The sequence below is a fragment of the Cicer arietinum genome, chromosome 8 (assembly GCF_000331145.2).
Source record: "Cicer arietinum cultivar CDC Frontier isolate Library 1 chromosome 8, Cicar.CDCFrontier_v2.0, whole genome shotgun sequence".
NCBI classification, from domain to species: Eukaryota; Viridiplantae; Streptophyta; class Magnoliopsida; order Fabales; family Fabaceae; genus Cicer; species Cicer arietinum.
In genome coordinates, this window is record NC_021167.2 from 13,711,098 (window position 1) to 13,732,905 (window position 21,808).

Consider the following 21,808-nt stretch of genomic DNA (forward strand, 5'->3'; position numbering starts at 1 on the left):
TCACTAATTTCTCTCTTCTTAATTTCTTCTCTCTACCAATCAAAGTGTAAGGCATGAACGAAATATATGAAATATTTTTTTGTAATATACTATTGAAAGATACTCTCGGTGTACTAGTGCAAATGATATCAAGGTTTTTTAAAGTACTTGAAGGGAATTCGTTATTCATCTCATTTGCATCCGATTGGTGAAGACGAATCGAGCATAAAGCTTATAGTAATAAAGCTCATTTATTGCATTATATTGAGGTTGATAATTAATTTTATGGGTTTTGTTTGAAATTTTTGATGAACTTTTTGAATTTTTGCAAAAAATAAGGATAACATTGTTGATATTTTAAAACCTAAAAGATCAAATTGTCACTTAAAATTAAAATAAATGACCAAATAAAAAAAAAAGATAAATGATTAAAACATTAACTGAAATTAAGTTAAGGGATCACAGGTGTTATTTAGCCTATTTTTTAAAGAAAAAAATATATATATATTATCACATGTTATCACCAACTTCTCATAGTATATATGACAAGTATAAAAATATATGACAAGTGCTAATTAGTGGTTTAAGGATATTTTTTTAATAAATATAAAATAATTGCTCTTTATTGAAAATTATGTATTCAATATATTAAAAATTAATATATTTAACTTTTTCAATAAATAACTTCTCAATTTAGAATCCATAATAAATAATATCTTAAAAATTAGAATACTTGTTAGCAAAACAAAAATTCTATAAAGAAACCATTTTCTTCACGAATTTCATTTATTTACATATTTAACTAAGTAAAAGAATTAGAAATTTATATCATAAATGCTCATTGAACCAACTATGTTGAAAGAAAAACAATTGAAACAAATTTGTCAGCACAAAAATGTAGTTAGGTTTAGTTAGAAGGAGAAATTGGTGGAATATATGTAGAAGGTGAAAATCGAATTCGAGATGTGTCTGAACTTCTTCGTTGTCGACGAGAATTCGTCGAAATTCTTCTAGAAGACCCTGAAGAATCTCTTCTTGGATGTTTCAGTTTGATTGTGATACTGAAAAATAAAATGTAAATCACAAAAAATATAAGACTATGATAGTAAATTTAATATAATGTGTTTATGGAATTACAAAATTGAAAATGTATACTCACTTTTGATGGACATCAATGTATTGATCAGTTTCATCCAATATATCTTCCTTGAATAATGAAAACAATTAAGTTAAATATCATCCAATATATCTTCGTTTGATTCGCATATACAATATAAAAATTATCATATCATTTGTTGGATATATACATGATAATCAACGAGAGAACATAATTTTATTTTGTCATATATTTGAAACATATCTCATCATTATATGATATAATATATATTATATTTTAATAATAAAATATAAATTTCAACTACAGAAACATGATATGATAGACTATGAATTAACTTATCATATCATATTAGTTCATCAAACACTGCATTCAGACGGAATATGATAATTTATATCATGTCCATCAAAGAACCCTATATATATAGAGATAAAAAAATGAAGTAGCAGAATTATAAAAATTTAATATTAATTAACATCAATAGTTATTTATAATTTTTAGTACACGGTGTGCTTATGAAGCACTAAAAATGTACATGACATTGATATTAATACGTAAACATAGTTAATAATTAAATGCCATTATATATAAATATTATGTGGGTGTTACACATCAAACACGTCATTACATTGATGTTGATTTGTATAAATAAACAACAATGTGATATCTTGCGAATTAGTAAGGTATATTTATTTTTATTTTTCACCGTTTATAGCAATGTAACTACTTGACTTTATTGAGAGTAAGAGTGGGTGGAATAAGTGAGACTGATCGAGAGGGATTTACGATTTAGGCTATGTCAATACCAAGTCAGGTCAGACTTTTTAATAGAGAAGATTTTTGCTTTTTTATATGTCTATTTAGTTAAAAATGTAAGACTACAATGAAAAAAGTCTTTTAGATCTATCTGGTCAGTCTACATAAATAAATATTAATAATTTTTTTTATTACTATTATTACTATAATAGATTTTATACTTTGTATTAAATTATGAATTTGTTAACATTTAAAGTATATTAACTTATAACAACTTTTTTTTATATATTTGAATGTATTATTATAAACTACAATTAAAATATGATATCATATAAAGTTAAATTTTTTTAAATAACATGTTAAATATCAAAATGGAGTTTACTCTCGTTGGTTTATTAGTTCGTTAGTCTATTTAAAAATAGGTTAGATTATTTATTTAACAAACTTAATATGAAATAAATTTTTAAGTAGATTCATAAACCATATGAGATTTTCAAAAAGATTAGACTCAAACATGAAAATAATTCTACGATAGATAACAAGTCAAACCGTGAATTTGTTGACCATGTCAAGCCTAGGCCTGACAAAGTCAAAATCCGCTTAGTCTATTTCCATTCTTAATTGAGACTCGAGAAGAAGAAAAAAAATATAATATTCTTTCTAAAATAAAATATAAATAAAAATGTATTTGAAAAGTTGATGTCTTTGATTTAAAAAATCTAAGTAAGATACGTTAACTTTTTCTATATTATGTTGCATATATTTCATTTCAGACGAAATATACGAATAATCAGTAACATTAACCTGAAGTAGCTCTTCCATGACATCTTCCAAAGTTATGATCCCAACAACTTCCTCACCACTTGGAAGATACTCCATGTTCTCTATAGATGTAGTTGTATCATGTTGTCTTGATCTATGGTGTGGTTCCGAGTCACTAGTCTCTTGAAGCATAACATTTTTCAGTGTTGCACTATAATATTCTGTTTCTTGTGACTGCCAATTTGATGCCTCAGTTGAGATGCTAATATAATCATGTGATAAAAATGAGCTTAGTCCTGCAAAGTCCATACTTATTTATATTAGATGTTTTTTTAGATCCAATAAGTTGTAAAAGTTTATGTTGTTTATGAAAAAGTTATTTAGGTTGAAGCATAGTAAATGCTTAAATATGGAGATAAATTGGACGGTCCAACCAGTTGAATCTTGAACCAACTTTTACTATGGTTATTTTGGCACTTCAATCATAGTTTCATCATGGTTCGAATAGTTTAAAGCAATTGAATATGACTCAGATCTTGTTGGTTTCATTGCTTGTTTGATTTTTAAAATATTGGTTCAAACACTATATCCAAAGGGTGTAAAATTTATGAACTTGTTCTAGTATGTGTTGAAATTCAATTTAAATTTATGATATCATAGGAGATATAAGGTGGCTCAGATGTTGAGGTGAGAGAGTTAAAGAATAGAGTGATAAGGAGGTTAAGAGTTCTACCCCTATCTGCAATATTAACACTAACATTTATTAACAATACTAACATTTGAATTTTTTTTTAAAAAAAACCTTACGTCAAAAACTAGCCGAAGGTTTATAAATTCTACCTTCTGAATCAACTGCAACATTTCTTATGTTCTCTTTATTCTTAATGACAACGGCCATGTGACTTTGACCTTTCTTGAATTGATTCAAAATATCATATAGGGGCCAATTTTGACCTACTCTGTTAACCAAAAGAAACAACATAAGCTAAATATTAGATAAGTAGTTATATGCTTACTAATATTAAATTAGTCAATTACAATTAGTGGAATATTTACTCAATGTGCTAGATAAATAATTTTGTTGTTTTTAATTGGTTTTTTTTTTTTTAATTTTTAATTTCTTTCTCTATCTAGCATAATGATTAAATTACTTTCAGATTAATAATTTAATATTACTAATATTAAATTCCTTTTAGATTATAATTTAATATTACTAATACTAAATTAATCACCTATTCAGTTTAATTGTTCCATTGAAAAATACTTTTATCTTCATGAAAATTAGAGAAATGAATTTCATACCTTGGAACTCTCCTTATAGTCATAAATTTAATTGGTGTTTCATCTTCAGGACGACAGAACATCAAATTTTTTACCTAAACCATAATTGAAACATGTATTTACGTTATAACACAAACTTTAGTATAAGTTTTTTGAATGTAAAACCATACAATATAAACATTATTAATAAATGTGAATACTTGACGGATTCTCAAGGGACATATAAAACCATCCAATTGTGCTTATAATATAATATGAGTTTAAACTAAGGAGATGCATCTTCGGCATAGACCAAAGTTGCACATGCATTTAATGAGAATTCACTTCTTTTTTATACATAAGTCCACTCATATAATTGAATTATTAAAATTATTGAAATGAAGTGACAATATAATAAATTCTTATGAATGTTGATGTAGAATTAATTTCCACTATACTTAATCTCATATTGCACTGTTTGCACATATGTTTTACATATAAGAAAAATTAGCTAAACATATGTTTCAATATAAGTAACTGTATGTTTGGTTTAATATAAGTAACTTAGTTACCATGTAATCTTTTTATTTCTAGGCATTGGCCCCTCATTGTAACAAAAGAAAAAAAAATTGTATGTTTGATTTCATAGTAAAATTGACAAAATCGTAGTAAATTACTCTGATTTTGTAGAAATTATGGTACGTAACTTTTAAAAAATTACGGTGATTTACTATAATTGTGTTAATTCCACCATAAATCTAAACATACACTCAATCCTCGTAGAAAAAGGGTCTCAAAATAGAAGTTACTATAAACTAGAATATATCTATTTGCTTGATTACCAAGATAAGGCCAATAATATTGGTTTGTTTTCCAGAGTAGATTGGTATACGGCTGTGACCTTCGCTCATTATCATGCCCATTGTATGCCTATATAAAAAAAATAAAAAACAAATTAAATTTAGAAAAATATAATACTTCAAATATGACGCTGATATTAGTACATCGATTTCATTAATAATTTGAAAAAATAAATTGAATATAATTAATATATAAATATCGTATCACTATTCAACACCGATACGTATCAAACACTAAAATGTACATTCGATCAAAAGTATTGGTGCTTATTATATTATCACTAATAGACAAAAAGACATACATGTCAAGTTTGGAGTTTATGTCAAGTGAAAATGTTTCACTTAAAGGTGTCATAGCATCTTTAGCAGTTTTCATTGTCAAGTCCAAAGCTCCAGCAATTATTGTAGTTTCATGGAGTGATAATTCTCCACCTTTCCCTGCCTAATTATAAACTTTAGCATATCAAATTAAAATATTAATAAAATAAAATTCTTAATTGATTAAGTAAAACAAGCTAATTAACCTCATTGGCATGTAAATTGACTAAAGTCTTAAGTTCTTCTCTTCCCAAAAGTGCAGTGTGTCCTTTGCCAAGAAGCCAATCCAACAACTAAGTCAAATAGAAAAGTAAAATACTGAAAATCTAAACAATTATGATAAGTATTTGTTAGTATGCAACAAACCCCATTCTAATTAAAATAGATAAATAAATGCCCGCAAGAAAGAATATAAACTATGGTTATATCACGTAGTGGCTAGGGACGTCACATTTTTATTTAACTTAATAGTTAGTAGTATATATATTAATTAATTTTCTAATATGTACATGCATAATATATAAATTTTTCTTATGTTATGTTAAAATAATTTTTTTAAATTGAAATTGTTAAAATGATATTTCACAAAAGTAGATTAAATAGTGTCGCTTTGATTTATATTGAAATCAAGTTTTTAAAGAACATTGATTATGAAATATCATTAATGATTTTGTAACAAAAATACATGGAGATTAATATTCAAAATAGTAAATTATTGATTTGCTTAGAACACTCAAAATCTTATGACAAATTCTCGGTAGATCTCAGACAATAATTAATTAAATAATCATTTACTTACGCTACGTTTGAGCGTCTATCCACTTATTAGTGAATACAAGTCATACTCAATAGTATATCAGTTTCATGATGTTTTTGTGCTATATTTCAACGTAGATTTTATGGCGGTAAATCCTCCTACTAATTCGAATGATATAGATTGAAGAGAAAAATCATAATATCAAAGTTTTAAATCTCGTTAGTAATTCAAATGTGACTGATGTGGTCTCAATTTCATTTGCATTGTGTCATGGCGATATTAACTACTACATTGTTGCGGCCCAAATCGTAATTGCAGACCTCTATTTAAAACCTTCTTTGCAGGTTGCAAAATACTAAAAGTGTATTCTAATTAATTTGAGATTTTGCAACATTGTTGAATTAGTAAACATATATATTTGCCAATTTATCATAATTCAAACAATGTTACAAAATCTAAGCTAAGAATACACTATTATATTCAGTAGAGAAAGGATTACCTTACTAGTTGGATATGCAACTGGAAAGAAAAGTAGCTGAAGAACTCGAACAAAGGGAGACATCGTGGCTCCAAAGCTTAAACCATATCGAGAATTCAAAGCTTGAGGGATAACCTTGTATATGAGAATTTAAAAATATAAATAAAGTACATTATGACATTAATGTATATATGATTTTTATTTTGTATATACATATTTTTATGTATGTGTGTATGTACACCAAATTACACTAATAAATCAATGTTTAAAAATTAGATCGAAGATTAAACATGTGAAAGTGAAAGTCTTGATAATGATGTCGTTAGTTCAATCGGTTCAGCTATAGTTTAATAATTTGATGATGAAGAAAAAAAGTAAAAGGAATTAAAAAATAAATGACTCAATTGCAATTTTAGTCTTTCTATTTTTATTTATTCAAGAAATTTGTCTTCCTATTTTAAAAGTCGAAAATTTTGGCCAATTTCTTTGTTTTTTTAACTAAAAAATGATGACGTTAGATGTTTTAAATAACATGATATATTATAAGATGATGTAGAATAATTAATACTTATGAAATTGGAATAAAACGTCGTAAAAACTTAAATTTCAATTTCAAATTTTTTTCATATTTTTAATTTAATCAATGACATATAAATAATTAATGCATTTAGATGATTTTATATTATAGAATTGTATGTCACATTGTTAAAAATATATCAAATCGTCATTTTTTAGTTAAAAAATATGAAAGAGGAATCACAACTGTCGATTTTTAAAATAAATGAACTAATTCCGTAAATTGATAATAATAGAAGGACCGAAACTGCAATTATAAATAACTAAAATACAAAATGTAAAACTATTTCAATCCAACTATAGTATAATTGAAGTCAAAACAACTGCGAAATAAACTGTTTATAAGTTTAATAAGTCAAACTAATCAATACAATTTGGTCCGGTTTTTTGAAACATTACCATAAATAATGTAAAATAAAATTAATAAAAAGATAAACTTTACCTCTGCTATGATACTCACAAGGGCAGCTGCAAGCAACACAGAAATCCATTCTGGGAACATTTCCTCCATAAGAACTGAAACCACCTTCAATCACATTAACACAAGTTTTATTCTAAGTGCCATTTAACATAGGCAAAACTAAATGTTTAGGAAACTTTAATGGTTTTTTTCCCAATATAAATCAGGTATGACAATAGGAACACTGTGTGGCCGTCCGATTTTAATTAGATTAAAATAAAAATAAATTTAATTTTTAATTTTTAATTTTATAATTTTAAATACTGTATTTAAATCTAAACTATTTGATAAGATTAGACTGTCCATGACAATACTCATTTATGATCCAACAAATAAAAATGAGTGAATAACCATTTAATCTCTAAAATTATATTGTTTGTGCTTTGGACTTTGGTTCAAATTAATGAAATTCTAAAATGATAATGAATTTGAAAATCTTTTATAAAATTTGTTTTTTTAGCCGGTTAATTTAATTTTTAAAATCATCTAAAAAAATGCCATTTATGAATCTTTTATTAACTTTGTTTTTTTAGTTGGTTAATTGTATTAAAATTTCATTTAATTTATATAAAAAACCTTTAATTTGTGTCATTCAACCCCTATAATTTTAGAATTTAAATTGAGATGATTACTAGAATAATAACACTACAAAGTATTTTAGATTAATCATACCAAAAAATTCTTTGGATTTTGGAATAATATATAGTAATTTTCTTTATCTCAGCATAAAGGTCTTGAAATGATATATGTAACATACCTCTAGTGCCAATGATTTAGCCATGAGGAGGGTGCATAAAATTAAATGCTGGTTCTTTACAATGGACATTATCTTCGCTGCAGATAAATAAAAGGAAAACTCTGTAAAAAAATATAAATAAAAAGAGAATTCTTTTTTTTTCTTCAAAAGATAGAGAACTCTGTCATAAAGTAAGAGAAAATGTGGCTACTAAAGTTTATAATGCAATTCGTGCATTTGAGTTTATTTATTATTCTAATCGGATATGATTTTTGACATTTTTTTTATTGTTGATGTGAACCTCCCATCTTTTACTCAAATTATGTAATGGGTTGAGTAACCCTTGTGTACTCTACTGCAGTCAAAGTTGTTTATTCAAAAATAATAATTTTAACCTTTTAAATTTTTATTGTAAATTAAATAATTTAATTTTTTTATTAAATTATAATAAAAAATTTATGTTTTTTATTGACATATTTATACTTTAATTTTTCTTAAAATACTGTATCTCATGTCTATACCAATACTTGATATTGTATTCGTACATATATTTCTTAGACAATAGGCCATAAGGTAAAATTAATGTAAATTTTGTTAAAAATATTTAAATTATCTAAAAAATAATTCAAAATTAAAAGTGGCACCACTTCAAATGATAGGTTGTGGGTTACATGTATATATAAAATAAAATAAAAACTCAATAAGAAGTTATTATCTACATTGATGAAGAGTACTGGTGTATTCGTGGTAGCTTTGGCTATTATATTGTTTTAGGAGCAAATAATTTTTAAGTTTTTATAAAATTTTAAAATTTTGTTTTTAGTTCTTATAATTTTATTTTTTTTTTATTTTAATCTTCAAATTTTCAGTTTTGTTTTTTGTTTTTATTTTTAAATCAATTCATATTTATTATTCAAATTTCTGAATATTTTTTTATACATATTTAAAATATTATAAGAGTTTTTCTCATAAAAATTTAGAATTTTAAAAAAGAAATAAATTATATATGAATTTTTAAGTGTTGAAAGTTTAAAAATTTATATTTAATTAATTATTTATTAAAAAAATTAAATTTTTGTATGAGATATTTTTATAATATTCTAAATATATATGGAAAAAATAATTTAAAAATTTAAATGATAAACATGAGTTGATTTGAAAATTAAAACTAGAAAAACAAAATTGAAAAAAAACATGGGAATTAAAGATGAAAAAAAAATAGAGACTAAAAACAAAATATTGGAATTTTATAAGAACTAAAATTTATTTAATTATTTTTTAAATACGTTGATTTTTATTTATTTATATTTAACTAAAATAAGTTTATTTGTCTAAAATTCATTGAAACAAGCCACATAAAAAATTATTATTTGATTGACAATTTTGTTCATTTTATTTTAATTATTCTAATCTCTTCGATAACTATAAAAGAAATTTGACAGCAATGAAAATTGTAAAAAAAGAAAAACTCATAAATAAAATACACAATTAATTTTGCTCCATTCTAAGTAGGGACTAAAATTTAAAAGTTTTCAATTTTAGAAATCAAAAATATATTTAACCTTATATTTTGTTATGAATTAGACTAAAACTCAACTCAAGACACATTATATCGTCGAATTTACACTTTGTCTATTATAACCGTTGATTGACAATCATGCAGTTACCCGTATTTTGTGTCGGATTTTTTGCAATGGGATAATTGTCGCGACATCATCAACTTTAAAGAATCTCTATAAAAGGGTCGTGTACCAAAAAAATCAAATACATAACCCTTTTATAGATATTCCTCATGTCAATGATTTTTGGGTACATTATTCATTGTATATTCCTCCCCAATCTCCTATTTATTTAGCGTCAAAGTGTTTAGAGATATCCCTTCTTTAAAAGTCAAACAACTCTCAACTAGTGTCCACCACCGTCTACCGTCATCTCTAGACTTTAGCTGTCTCCAATAGTCCAATAAAAATCATATTTTATAGAGATTAATTAAACTGAGTCATTACTTTATTTTTTCTTTTTCGTTGCTAATCATGGCAATGAAGAAAATTACACTAACAAGAAATCAATAACATATATATATACCTGCATTTTTCTGGATTTGAGGTTGGCCAGCTTTAACAAGAACTTCAAGATCAACTTGGCTAAAGGACAAAAGTCCTAAAGCAAGTCCTGATGAAATGGCAGCAAATAACATAAAAACCCAACACATGAGTACTAGAATCCAAAAATGACTTCCACAACAATGTTCAATTTCCTTTTCGGATGAACTCATTTTTTTTTTAGAATGGTGGAAAGTAGAATTAGCAAAAGAAAATATCAATTACATGCAAAGAATATTTCAATAGAGAATGTATTACAAAATCACAATATATAGTAAGTCCTAAAGTATATAATATATATAAGCCTGCAAATTTATTAAATATAAAAATTGGGTACCCCGGCATTTTGATAAAAGGCCTAAAACAATAAAAATTCCTAACACTTTGGAGATTTCTAAGAGGTAAAATTAGGACATTCAATAAACATATATATTTGACAATGATAGAGTAGTGCCTGTCCATATATGTAATCATTTTCAATAATGAACATGTGTCACAATTTTTTTTAAAGTATACACGTCTTAATCCGTGTGAATGTTTGATGTGCCACACTTAGTGATCCATTATTTTTTCCAACCAAAATATATTTAAATCTAATTAAGTAGAATGATAAATTCAACGTTTTCCACAAAGTAAATTGGTATGCAAAGTTATTCGTATTCTTGTGGCTAAGGTTTTAAAAAATGGTCAGCAACAATTTTTTTTTTTTTGACAAAATGGTGTTTTATGGAAAAAAAAATATTACTAGAAAAACTGATTTTAATATTGGTTAAAAATTCACCCTAATAAACAAAAAGTCGACGCTACCGTTGATTTAACATCAATGACAGACGAATGCTAAATTACTCAAAACTTAACACTAGCATTGGCTAGTGTTTTTTTTTGCACCTACACAATTATTTTTCTCAATGAATATAATAATAAATACTTAAGAATCATTAAAATCAAATCAAGAACAACACTTAAATTTTTCACAAAATGTCGTATTGCATTAACAACATAAACGGTATACCATAAAGTAATATTTATTTTAAAACTACCAAATTATAACATACTATGAAATTACAAAATAACAAAGTCACGCAAAATATATATTTTTCGTTAAATGACTACAAATAAGTAAGCATAACTACATGTTTTGTCCAGCGATTAATCATCTTTAGAATATGAACAGATGATATAGTTTGAATCGATATGGAAGATTAAAATGGGGTTGGAGACATCGATCAAGTTGCTTGGTGGTAGACAACTTGCGACGAAAAATATTCATTTGATCATTTTATCACCACCACCATTGTTTGTCATCTGTTTCCATAAACTAAAAAGACTAAATAAAATATATAACTTAATAAACAAAAATGTTATAAGTGAGCAACTTGTAAACTAGTCATATTTTTTTGAATTCCTCTCTATTTTTAATCAACTTAACTTGATATGCATTATGCATTTATTATACTTTTAATAACCTTCATTACATTATAAAAAAAATCTCCATTATAAGTGAACTTACCAAGCGTTTGAAAAATTTAAGAGCTATATTTTTAACCAACTTAAGTTTATTTTAACCAACTTAACTCAAAGCAGCAAATACTAATTGATAGATAGATAATTTAAGAAATGAATGATAGAGAAAAAAGATACACATACCACTAATACCACTAATGTATCATATTAATGTATCATGTTTGATAGGGAACATACATGTATTTATATATCATTTGAATATTAACTTGCATGTTGATGTTTGAATGACAAAAACAAAGTATTTTATTTATATGTAATTAACACTTGAAAAGTTATAGCTACAAATTTATATCGAAAACAAAACCACTATTAAATCTTATATTTCATCTTATAATTAATCTCTATACAATAAATCCTGATGCAATGAGAGACAAATGAGTGTGTTGTGTCCTTAGTATAGTAAGCAAACTACATAAATCAAATATTATATCCAATCGTACTTCATCTATTAGTGTTTTTTCACATGCAACTCGTACCAAATTTGACAGTCCAATACATTCCCTAACAACAATACAACACATAAAAATGAATTGACTAACAACAACATAAAAAAAGAATAAAAAAAAAAGAAGGAACATTGTGCTCAAAGAACCCAAATTAATTTATGTCATGAAAATAATGATTGAGAAAAAAGGTACACATACCCCTAATATCAAATAATGTTTGCTCAAACTTGGAGAATGATCTTGCTCGCTTAAACTTGGAGAATGGTCCTGTTTGATAGATATGAATCACAAATTTTGCCTTTGTTCTTTGCAGTGATTCTTTTTCTTAAATGATCATTGTATGTTTCTTGTGAAATTCTGGAAACAAATTGTAAATTAAAGAACAAGTCTTTTCTTTAAGAATTTGATCATTCTTGTTATCTTGGAATTGTGGATAACGTTGTTTGTTTTACATAATTATGTCAAGAACGTTATTCGCTTCTCTGAATGTACTTGCTTCTTTTTAATATGATCTTGCTTTAAATGTTTAATACCTATATTTGATTAACACACTCAAACACATATGTTAAATACCAAAACGCTTAGAATCATAACTAGAAGTCTTAATTAACTTTTGTTTAATTATCATCAAAATATTAATTTAGGATTTTGTCTCAATAATCTTGACCAAATAAATAACTTTACTATATCAAATAATGAGCACTATCGAAATTTTTTCTAATAACACTATAGAATAACAATTATCACCCTATAGTGGAAACTAATTAAACAATAACAGAATACTTTCACAAAAGTGGGTATTACAAACTAGCTCTTAGAGAAGACAAAAGTACTAATAAAAATTATTAGACTAACAATCTCAGTAGGATGAACAACATACTAAAATTTCAGCCGACATGGATAGTGTTTATCGAGCTAACATCCACCACCGGATACTTTTTCTATACGACACATTTGCTCTCAATTTAAACTTAGGAATTTGATCCTTTTTTTTTTCTTCATCATGGGTGAAGCTCATTCACAAGTGCACACACACACACAATCTTTTTATTTTTATTTATTTTTAATTGGTGTGGGGTTCCACTTGAGGAAGAATCCACCCAATGGTTTTCCCCCTCACGACTAAAGTGGGGCAAACTGTTGTCATCTCGACAATCATGTCTCAAGTCTTAACTTTCTTCTTCAATGGTATCTTGCTCAATAAACCATCACCATATTCATATGTATCTCCAACCAATACAAACGCTATAACTTCATTTACAATATCATACTCTTCTGCAATGTACCTCTTTAAAGGATTTCTTTCTATGATGGTTTTTCTTTATGCATCAGGGTCAACATCTAATTGCATCCGTTTGTCACAAATAATATCATCATAAGTTGGATAATCACCATTAACTTCATTTAGCTGATTATAAACCTCAAGTTTTTTTATTCTTGTTTAGGCTCACATGAGACATTTGTACTCTCAATGTCTTTCAATTGTCGATCTTCTATGAATTCGACATCACTCGTTCTAACAAGTTTTTTCATAACAGGATCATAAAACCTATACCCAACTCCATTTAGACCATAACCAATTAAAACACACTACTTACCTTTAACATCCTCTTTATATGTATACACAAATTTTTTACATTAAAAAACACACAAGTGATCATAAAAAACATTCTTGTAATACCTCAATTTTGTCCGATTGAAAATAATTCCAAAAAATAAAGTAATATGTTTATTCTTACTCGACAACAAACAAACACTATCATCAAAATATAAGATTTTTACGAATAAACTAATCAAGGAGACAATCACCAGAATTCAACTCCAATCAATTCAAATTAACTTTAAAAAGATATAAGAAAGATATAAAGACTAAAATTACATCCTCTTTCGAATTTCAAATCATTAGACTTGGTGTTGCTCTTTCTGTTGTTCTCATTTTCTTATTTGCTTTAACCAATTACAAGTTTTGTTGAGTTCCTGCATAATAAAAAATGACAATAGAATAATTAAAAATAAGTAATATATTTATATACAAAAAACATAACAAAATAAAGATAGAATATATCTTACTGCCTCATTATCCCTTCCTTTTTTAGTTTTCTCCATAATGGTTATTAATTTCACTATTTATTGCCTTATTCAGTTTTCTTCATAATGTTGTTAATTTTACTATTTACTGCCTTATAGTCCATTCCCTTATTTCAGTTTTCTTAATTTGTCTTAAAATAGTTTCTAACTTCACTAATTCCATACTCAATCAAAAAGATAAGTTACATATATTTCCAAAGTAGAAAACGAAAATTATACTCAGTCTCTCCTGTTTTTCAGCTTACTTCATTTTTCTTCTTTTGTCTTAAAAAATCATTATTTTCACTACTTTTATACTTAATCAGAAAGACGAGTTGCAGGTTTCTATACTTAGCAAAGGTTGTTGTTTTTGTTGTGAAAACAATATAAAAATTGGGACTAATTTTGTCTCATGGACACTATGATTCGTCACTTTAATCTATAAATTAAAGAAAAAATCAATCAACCAGGCTCAGATACAAAAAATAAAAACACTTAAAAATAAGAAAAGAAAAGAAGCAGAGTGATATGAGAGAAAAGAAAACAGAGGAAGTATTAAGGTATTTCTTTCATCTTTATTCTATATTAACTGTATTTGTTGTCCAAATGTAATTTATAAAATGAGTTATAAATGAAAAAAAAAGTAAAAAAATCTATCGTTATACATTTGAAACGTTTAGATTTGTGAACGTAGAATAGAAAAAATTAAGAACTCAAACCTTGAATGTCGTTGCCGGAATGCCGGCCATGCTTTTGGGTCACTCCGTTCGCACTCCTAACTCCCCTTCTTCCCCGACGGCTTCATCCAGTGGTTTCAGTCCAACGTCGTTCTTGTCCCTGACATTTGTTACAATCTTCAACTTCTTGTTCACCGTCTCGATGGTGAAGTCTGCGTCAGAAATTCGCCTCTAGTTTCTCTATTGTAAAAACTTGGTGGTTCTAAATCTCATATTCACAAATAAATTAATAAATTAAAGATCATAAACAAATTAATCTTAAAAATTATTAAAAGTTAACTAAAAATGACATATTTTAATCCCTGATTTCCATAATACAAATTATATTTTGGTAGCTTTCAAATTTATTTTTATAAATAAATAGATTTAAAATCAATTTTTTAAAATTTAATTAATTAGATGTGTTTTTTTTTATAATCTTGGAGTTGTTAAGAGACAAGTCGTACTACTTGGTGTTCTTGAAACTCTATTTTAAAAAATAATAAAATATTCTTAAGAGGGTTAAATTAGATGTGATATATTTTTACTCATTGAGTTTTGAGATACGAGTTGTACAATTTGACCGTCTTAAAATTCATATTTTAAAATAATTATTCAAATCAAACAAGTTTTTTTTTTGTTATGTTCGTTAAAATTAACTTTTTTTAAATAACAAAATACAATTTATTTAAAAGCAATTAACACATCCATATTTTCTACCAAGAACTACGTAACTTTGATTTCTCCATCGCACCGGGAGATACGTAGGAGCAAGATCACACTCTTGTCAAGCACAATAATAAAATTTCCTTTTTTTCACTCTTTTTTTTTAACATGCTTTTATCTCAAAAAATCACAATATCATATTTATAAAAAATAATTTATATTCATATTTAATAATAAAGAGAAATAAATATGTTTAAGTTGATATAACTTTGCACAATTAATTATAGGTAACCGTATTTTAACGGATGTCGTAGGGTGCTAATACATTCGCTACGTATAATCGACTCTCGAACTCAAAATCTGGTATTAAAGACCATTTTTATTTTTATTTTTTTAAGGGTTTCCCAATATTTTCCATATTTTAAAATAAAGTTTGGTGACGACTCCATTGAATTTGAGGAAAACTCAAAATTTTAGGCCGCGACAGCTGGTGACTCCACTGGAGATATTTAGAGAGTCAAGCCTAACAAATTAATTGTGCATAATTTTTTTTAACTTTTTCTGTATTTGTTTGTTTTTCATTTTCATTTTTTTTTATGTTTTTATTATTTCTTAATAAGTATTAGTTGACATTATAATATTATTTTAAGCTAGTAGATCATTTTTATTTTATTTTACTTTGTTTTATTTTATTTATCTATTTATTTTGTATATGTATATATGTTTTGTTAGTATTATGAATTTATTGAATTATGCTTATTCAACACCTACACTTTTATTAAGACACACACTTATGAGTGGAACCTTATACTCGGGTTTGAACAAAATTAAGTTTAGATTCGAGATTGCGTAATGGTAGCCTTCTGAATGTACATCTTGTTTGGTTAGCATGAAGATCTCACCTAGAGTTTGATCATGTTGAGGTTATTGTCACTCCAGATAGTTTACCTATTGTTATTGACAATATTCCAAATTAGAATTATTGGCTCTAGGAACCGTGTTTAGAACCATATAGCCTCCCTTATGAGAATTTCACTACATAAGCCAATAGACCCTCTCATTGTAAGAATATCCATAAAAACCAAAAAAATTATCTCATATATATATTGAAGACTTTATATATATATATATATATATATATATATATATTAGTTTCATTCATATCTCATGACATTTTTTTCTCTCTCTTTCTAAGGAAAAAATAAAACATAATAGCATTTTGCATAAACTTTCAGGATTTTTGGGGAATCATACAAACCTTAGTCACGTGTTACTTTTAAAGTCCAAACAACCTGATTTAAAAAGTTTAAGAGACATCAACAATTAAATGAAAACTATACAACGTAAGAGTTTCTTTCTCAAATATGGGAAGATCCTAAATCTCTTGGCAGTAAATGTGCAAATAGGGACCCTCACAGTATTGGCTCAGTATTACGATCTTCTCTTAAGGTGTTTCACCTTTCAAGATTTTCAGTTGGCCCCGACATTAGAGGAATTTGAACGAATATTGTGTTACTCTCTAGCGAAAGGAACTCCTTATCGATATACTGGACAACCACCGAATTTGGGCGTAATTGTTGAAGTGTTGAAAATCGGCATAAGAGAGTTGACAAGTACAAAAGAGGAAAAATGGGGCTATTCATGGGTTTTCAAGACAATATCTAGAACAAAAGTGCCAAGATTTAACTGTTAAAAAAAAAATGGAGTACTTTTATAGATGTTTTGGCTCTCATTATCTATGGTATTGTTTTATTCCCAAACCTTGATAACTTTGTAGATTTTGCTGCCATCAATGTCTTCTTAGCTGTTAACAAAGATGAACAAAATCCAGTTCCTGTGGTTCTTGCTGATGTGTACTACTCTCTGTATATGCGACACGAGAAGAAGGGGGGAACAATTTTGTGTTGAGTTCCAGTGCTGTATACTTGGTTTGTGTCTCACATGTTCAAGAAAGGGTATCATGTTGGGGGTTAAAAGTAATCGCGAATGGGCTCAGAGTATAGCTAGCCTTACTGGGGATACAATTTCATGGTACTATAGAGAGAAAGAGGTGGAAGAGGTAATATGCCAATGTGGAGATTTTCCAAATGTACCTCTCATGAGAACGAAATGTTGTATTAATTACAATCCAATGGTAGCTCTGAGATAACTTGGCTATCCCATGTTGGATAAACCAGATGATAAGTCATTGGAAGCTTTTGATTAGCACAATATGGGTATAGTAGACCCACAAATGTTGAGAAGGATAAGTCGAGCTTAGGAGTTGATCATCAAAAAGGGAAAATTACTCGGATGTAGAAGTTGCAGCACAAAAGAACCCTATCAACAATGGGTAAAGAAAAGAGTCCAAGAAGTCAAGCTATCTTTCCACAGTACATCCTCAAATGATCAAGGAAATGCCTGAACCTACCCTTGTTACAAATGAAGAAATAGAAAAGCTCAAAGCATCATTGTTAAAATCTGAAGAAGAGAAAAAAGAGCTACAAGCAACGTTAGAAAAAGTCTCCCAAGAGAACGAAAACTTACGATCAGAAAACACATGTAAGAGTTAGTTTATCGAAAGAAGTAACAAGAGGTTGAAAATTGAAAAAGAAAATAAACTTGACATACAAGATTGTTTGAGAGGCGCATATGAAGAGTTAGATGTGCGAAAGTAAGAAAATATTGTAGCTATTAAATTGGCCTATATGTGAAAGCAGTTGTGGACAAAATCAGCAAGCTCTGAGAAAAACATAAAAAAGGAGTTTGAAGATTTAAAGAAACAACTGAATGAAATGGTAGCTAAATGCAAGAGTCAAGTAAGGAATGAGAGGCAACAAAAGGAAGAAATTGAAGAATTACTCTCGAAACACCAAGATGCACTAAAAACAGAAATGGAAACTTCTAGTGAGTTGAAGAATTACATTGATTATCAAGAAAATATCTATAACGACTTAAAGGATGAAACCATATATTGGGAGGAGCGTTTCATGGTGTTGCTTGGACAATTGAAGAATCAAGAGATTTATAAAGAGTTGGAAGATAAAGGGAAGCGTTGGAAAGATTGCTTTTCAAAATTGGCAATGCTAGCTAATCAGGCAATCATAAAAATTCTAAAACATCTAAGAGAGATTAATGCAGTAATGCATCCACTCAATACTCCAATTAAAGTCTTTAAGTTCGTTGAATATTGCAAACATTTAGTAGAAAAATTGGAGGAGATGATTGATTGTCCTATTGAAAGAGATGATTGAAATACCATCGTCGATGTAGTTTTAGTTTAAATGCAATATACTTTTTTCTCATCAACGAAGGATTTGCTATTTTGTTTACTGATTTCCATTTTTCTTCTTCACTAATAATTCGTGTTCGTTAAAATTTACGTAATACTTATGATTCCCCAACATCCAAATGTAAAAAAAAAAGATAATAATTGCATTTTCATTCCATTCATGTTTAATACATACTCATAATTTTTTTTTTATTTTAAAAAAACAGAAAAAATTCATAAAGTTGTTTCCCCGACACCCTTATCGAACTCGTGCAAACTCAAAGATCATGGAAGAACTTGAGCAAAATCAAGAAGTGATGAGAGTGGATGTCAACCAATTGAAGGACAAGGTTGATCAAATCTTAAAAGCTATATAAGCTTTGTCAAGGAAGGGGAATACAAATGAGAATCCTCCGACTGCAAATAAAGGACACCAAACCACTCCTTCTCACCCACTAGGCCTTACCCCGACTACCCAACAACTTCGTACAACAACTATGCAATTTCCTATGTACGCTCCTCGGAATACAAATGAGAATCCTCCGACTGCAAATAAAGGACACCAAACCACTCCTTCTCACCCACTAGGCCTTACCCCGACTACCCAACAACTTCGTACAACAACTATGCAATTTTCTATGTACGGCCTTCCACCCGGTTATACTCCACATTTAGTCATCAACCCCATGGACAACAACCCAAACCACTCAACTATCAACCCCAAAACCTAAACCAATCACAAATCCCATCTCCTCTGGGCTACGTGCCACCCCAAAATGTTCTACCATCAGAAAATATTCCATATATTGCACCCTAAGTACCCCATTTCGATGCTAATGGGAATTGACATCAACCTCACATTGGGGATGATACACAATCAAAGGAAAAATTTCATGTCTTAGAAGAGCGAATAAAAGAAATTGAGGTGCATAATGTTTATGGTTTCGAAGCTTTCAATATGTGTTTGGTTCCCGATGTTACTATCCCTCCAAAATTTAAGGTTCCTGACTTTGAAAAATACAAAGGCGCTACATGTCCTAACAATCATCTGACTATGTATTGCAGAAAAATGGCTTCTCATGCTCATAACGACAAGCTGCTCATTCACTTTTTCCAAGACAGTTTGAGTAGGGCATCGTTAAGCTGGTATATGCATTTCAAGCGAAATCGAATTCGTTCGTGGAAAGACCTGGCTGATGCCTTTTTGAAACAATACAGGTACAACATTGACATGGCCCCTGATAGGATCCAATTGCAAAATTCATTGAAAAATGACAACGAAACTTTCAAAGAATACGCACAACGGTGGAGGGAAATGGCATCACAAGTAGAATCTCCTTTATCTGAAAGAGAAATGGTTGGCGTGTTTATGGATACTCTCCAGTCGCCTTTTTATGATAATATGATCGGGAGTATGTCATCAAACTTTTCTGACCTGGTCATGATAGGAGAAAGGATAGAAAGTGGGATGAGGAGTGGCAAGATCGTATGGCAGCAACTAGCGTGAAACAACCCCAGATGACATTCACAAAAAAGAAAGAAGGGGATGCTAATGCTGTAATGGTAAACCCCAAAGTCTCCTATTTTCCACCCATCAATTCTTATCGAGACTCCCAAACTTCCTGCCCCCAATATCACAAACTCCTTACATTCCTTATCCATATGTGGCCGCAACCACACAAGCTTCATACCCTCAATATCACCATTCAAGACCACATTTTTATCAACCACCACCTGCCACATTTTCCCAATAAAATCAATGGAACCAAAATCCAATCCCGAACCACTATAGATCACTCGTTAATTGAGAAAAAAAGATAACCTGTTCTGACCCAATTCCCGTCACGTACAGCCAATTGTTGCCTCACTTATTTCAAAATTCAATGGTAGTCCTAAGACCAATGAAACATCTTGAACCACCATTTCCAAAATGGTACAATCCAAATGTCAAACGTGAATACCATGCAGGAGCCGTTGGACATTCCGTTGAAGATTGTCAAGCCCTAAAATCTAAAGTGCAGGAATTGATTAATGCAAAATGGCTTACCTTCAAGGAGGATAATCCCTTGCCGGGCCACGGGGATGCCTCTGTCAATGTCATTGAAGATGGGATATACCAATATGCAAAAGACGATCATATGTTGACCATGGGATCATGCGTGGAAAATAATATATCTTTTCCAAAACCCTTGGAAATCCTTTAAAAAAAAAGAGAATCTTAAGCCAATTCCTAACAGGCCAAATGCAATAATTGTCCAAGCACCAACCCTTTTTCCTTATGGAAATACCAAGGCGGTACCGTGGAATTATGAAATCACATCCCACTTGAACAATCATCAATCAATTGATGGTTGTGAACCTAAAGGAATTGATGTCACTAACATTTCAGGGATTGGTGGAATGACTCGGAGTGGTCGAGTTTACACTCCTGAACATCTTAGGAAAAAGGAGGTTCATGGAGAAAAAGGGAAAGAAGCTATGTATCATGCCATAAAAGGACAAGAGACCAGTAAAAAGACAGTGTCTGAAGAAGAATCTAATGAATTTTTGAAGTTTATCAAGCAAAGTGAATATAAAGTGGCGGATCAGCTAAATCAAACCCCTTCCAAGATATTAGTTCTCTCTTTGTTATTGAACTCTGAAGCACATAGAAGGGCACTGATGAAAGTTTTAAATGAGGCCCATGTTACTCACGATATCATCGTCGATCAGTTTGATGGAGTGGTCGGTAACATCACTGCTAGTAGTTGCCTGAGTTTTAGCGATAATGAATTACCAACTGAAGGAACAGAGCATAATAAAGCACTGCACTCACTGTGAGGTGTCATGATTATATTTTTGCACGAGTGCAAGAAGATAATGGTTCATCCTTAAATGTCATGCTTAAATCAACACTATCAAAACTATTTGTTGAGTGAGCCTATTTGAAGCCAAGTGCTTTGGTGGTGAAAGCGCTTGATGTATCTAGAAGACAAGTGGTT

At 28.7% G+C, this 21,808-nt stretch overlaps 1 protein-coding gene across 1 annotated transcript; it reads right to left on the reverse strand.

The window, feature by feature from the left end:
• Nucleotides 1-821: 821 nt before the first annotated feature.
• LOC101496956 (DUF21 domain-containing protein At2g14520-like) lies at nucleotides 822-10,379 on the reverse strand. The gene is made up of 12 exons (XM_004515932.3): nucleotides 10,142-10,379; nucleotides 8,078-8,154; nucleotides 7,303-7,386; nucleotides 6,306-6,419; nucleotides 5,256-5,342; nucleotides 5,034-5,173; nucleotides 4,714-4,801; nucleotides 3,914-3,987; nucleotides 3,452-3,570; nucleotides 2,654-2,907; nucleotides 1,139-1,185; nucleotides 822-1,040 (listed from the first exon to the last, which is right to left on the reverse strand). The coding sequence occupies exons 1-12, from the start codon at nucleotides 10,329-10,331 to the stop codon at nucleotides 887-889; spliced, it is 1,428 nt and encodes a 475-aa protein (XP_004515989.1). The 5' UTR covers nucleotides 10,332-10,379; the 3' UTR covers nucleotides 822-886.
• Nucleotides 10,380-21,808: the final 11,429 nt, after the last annotated feature.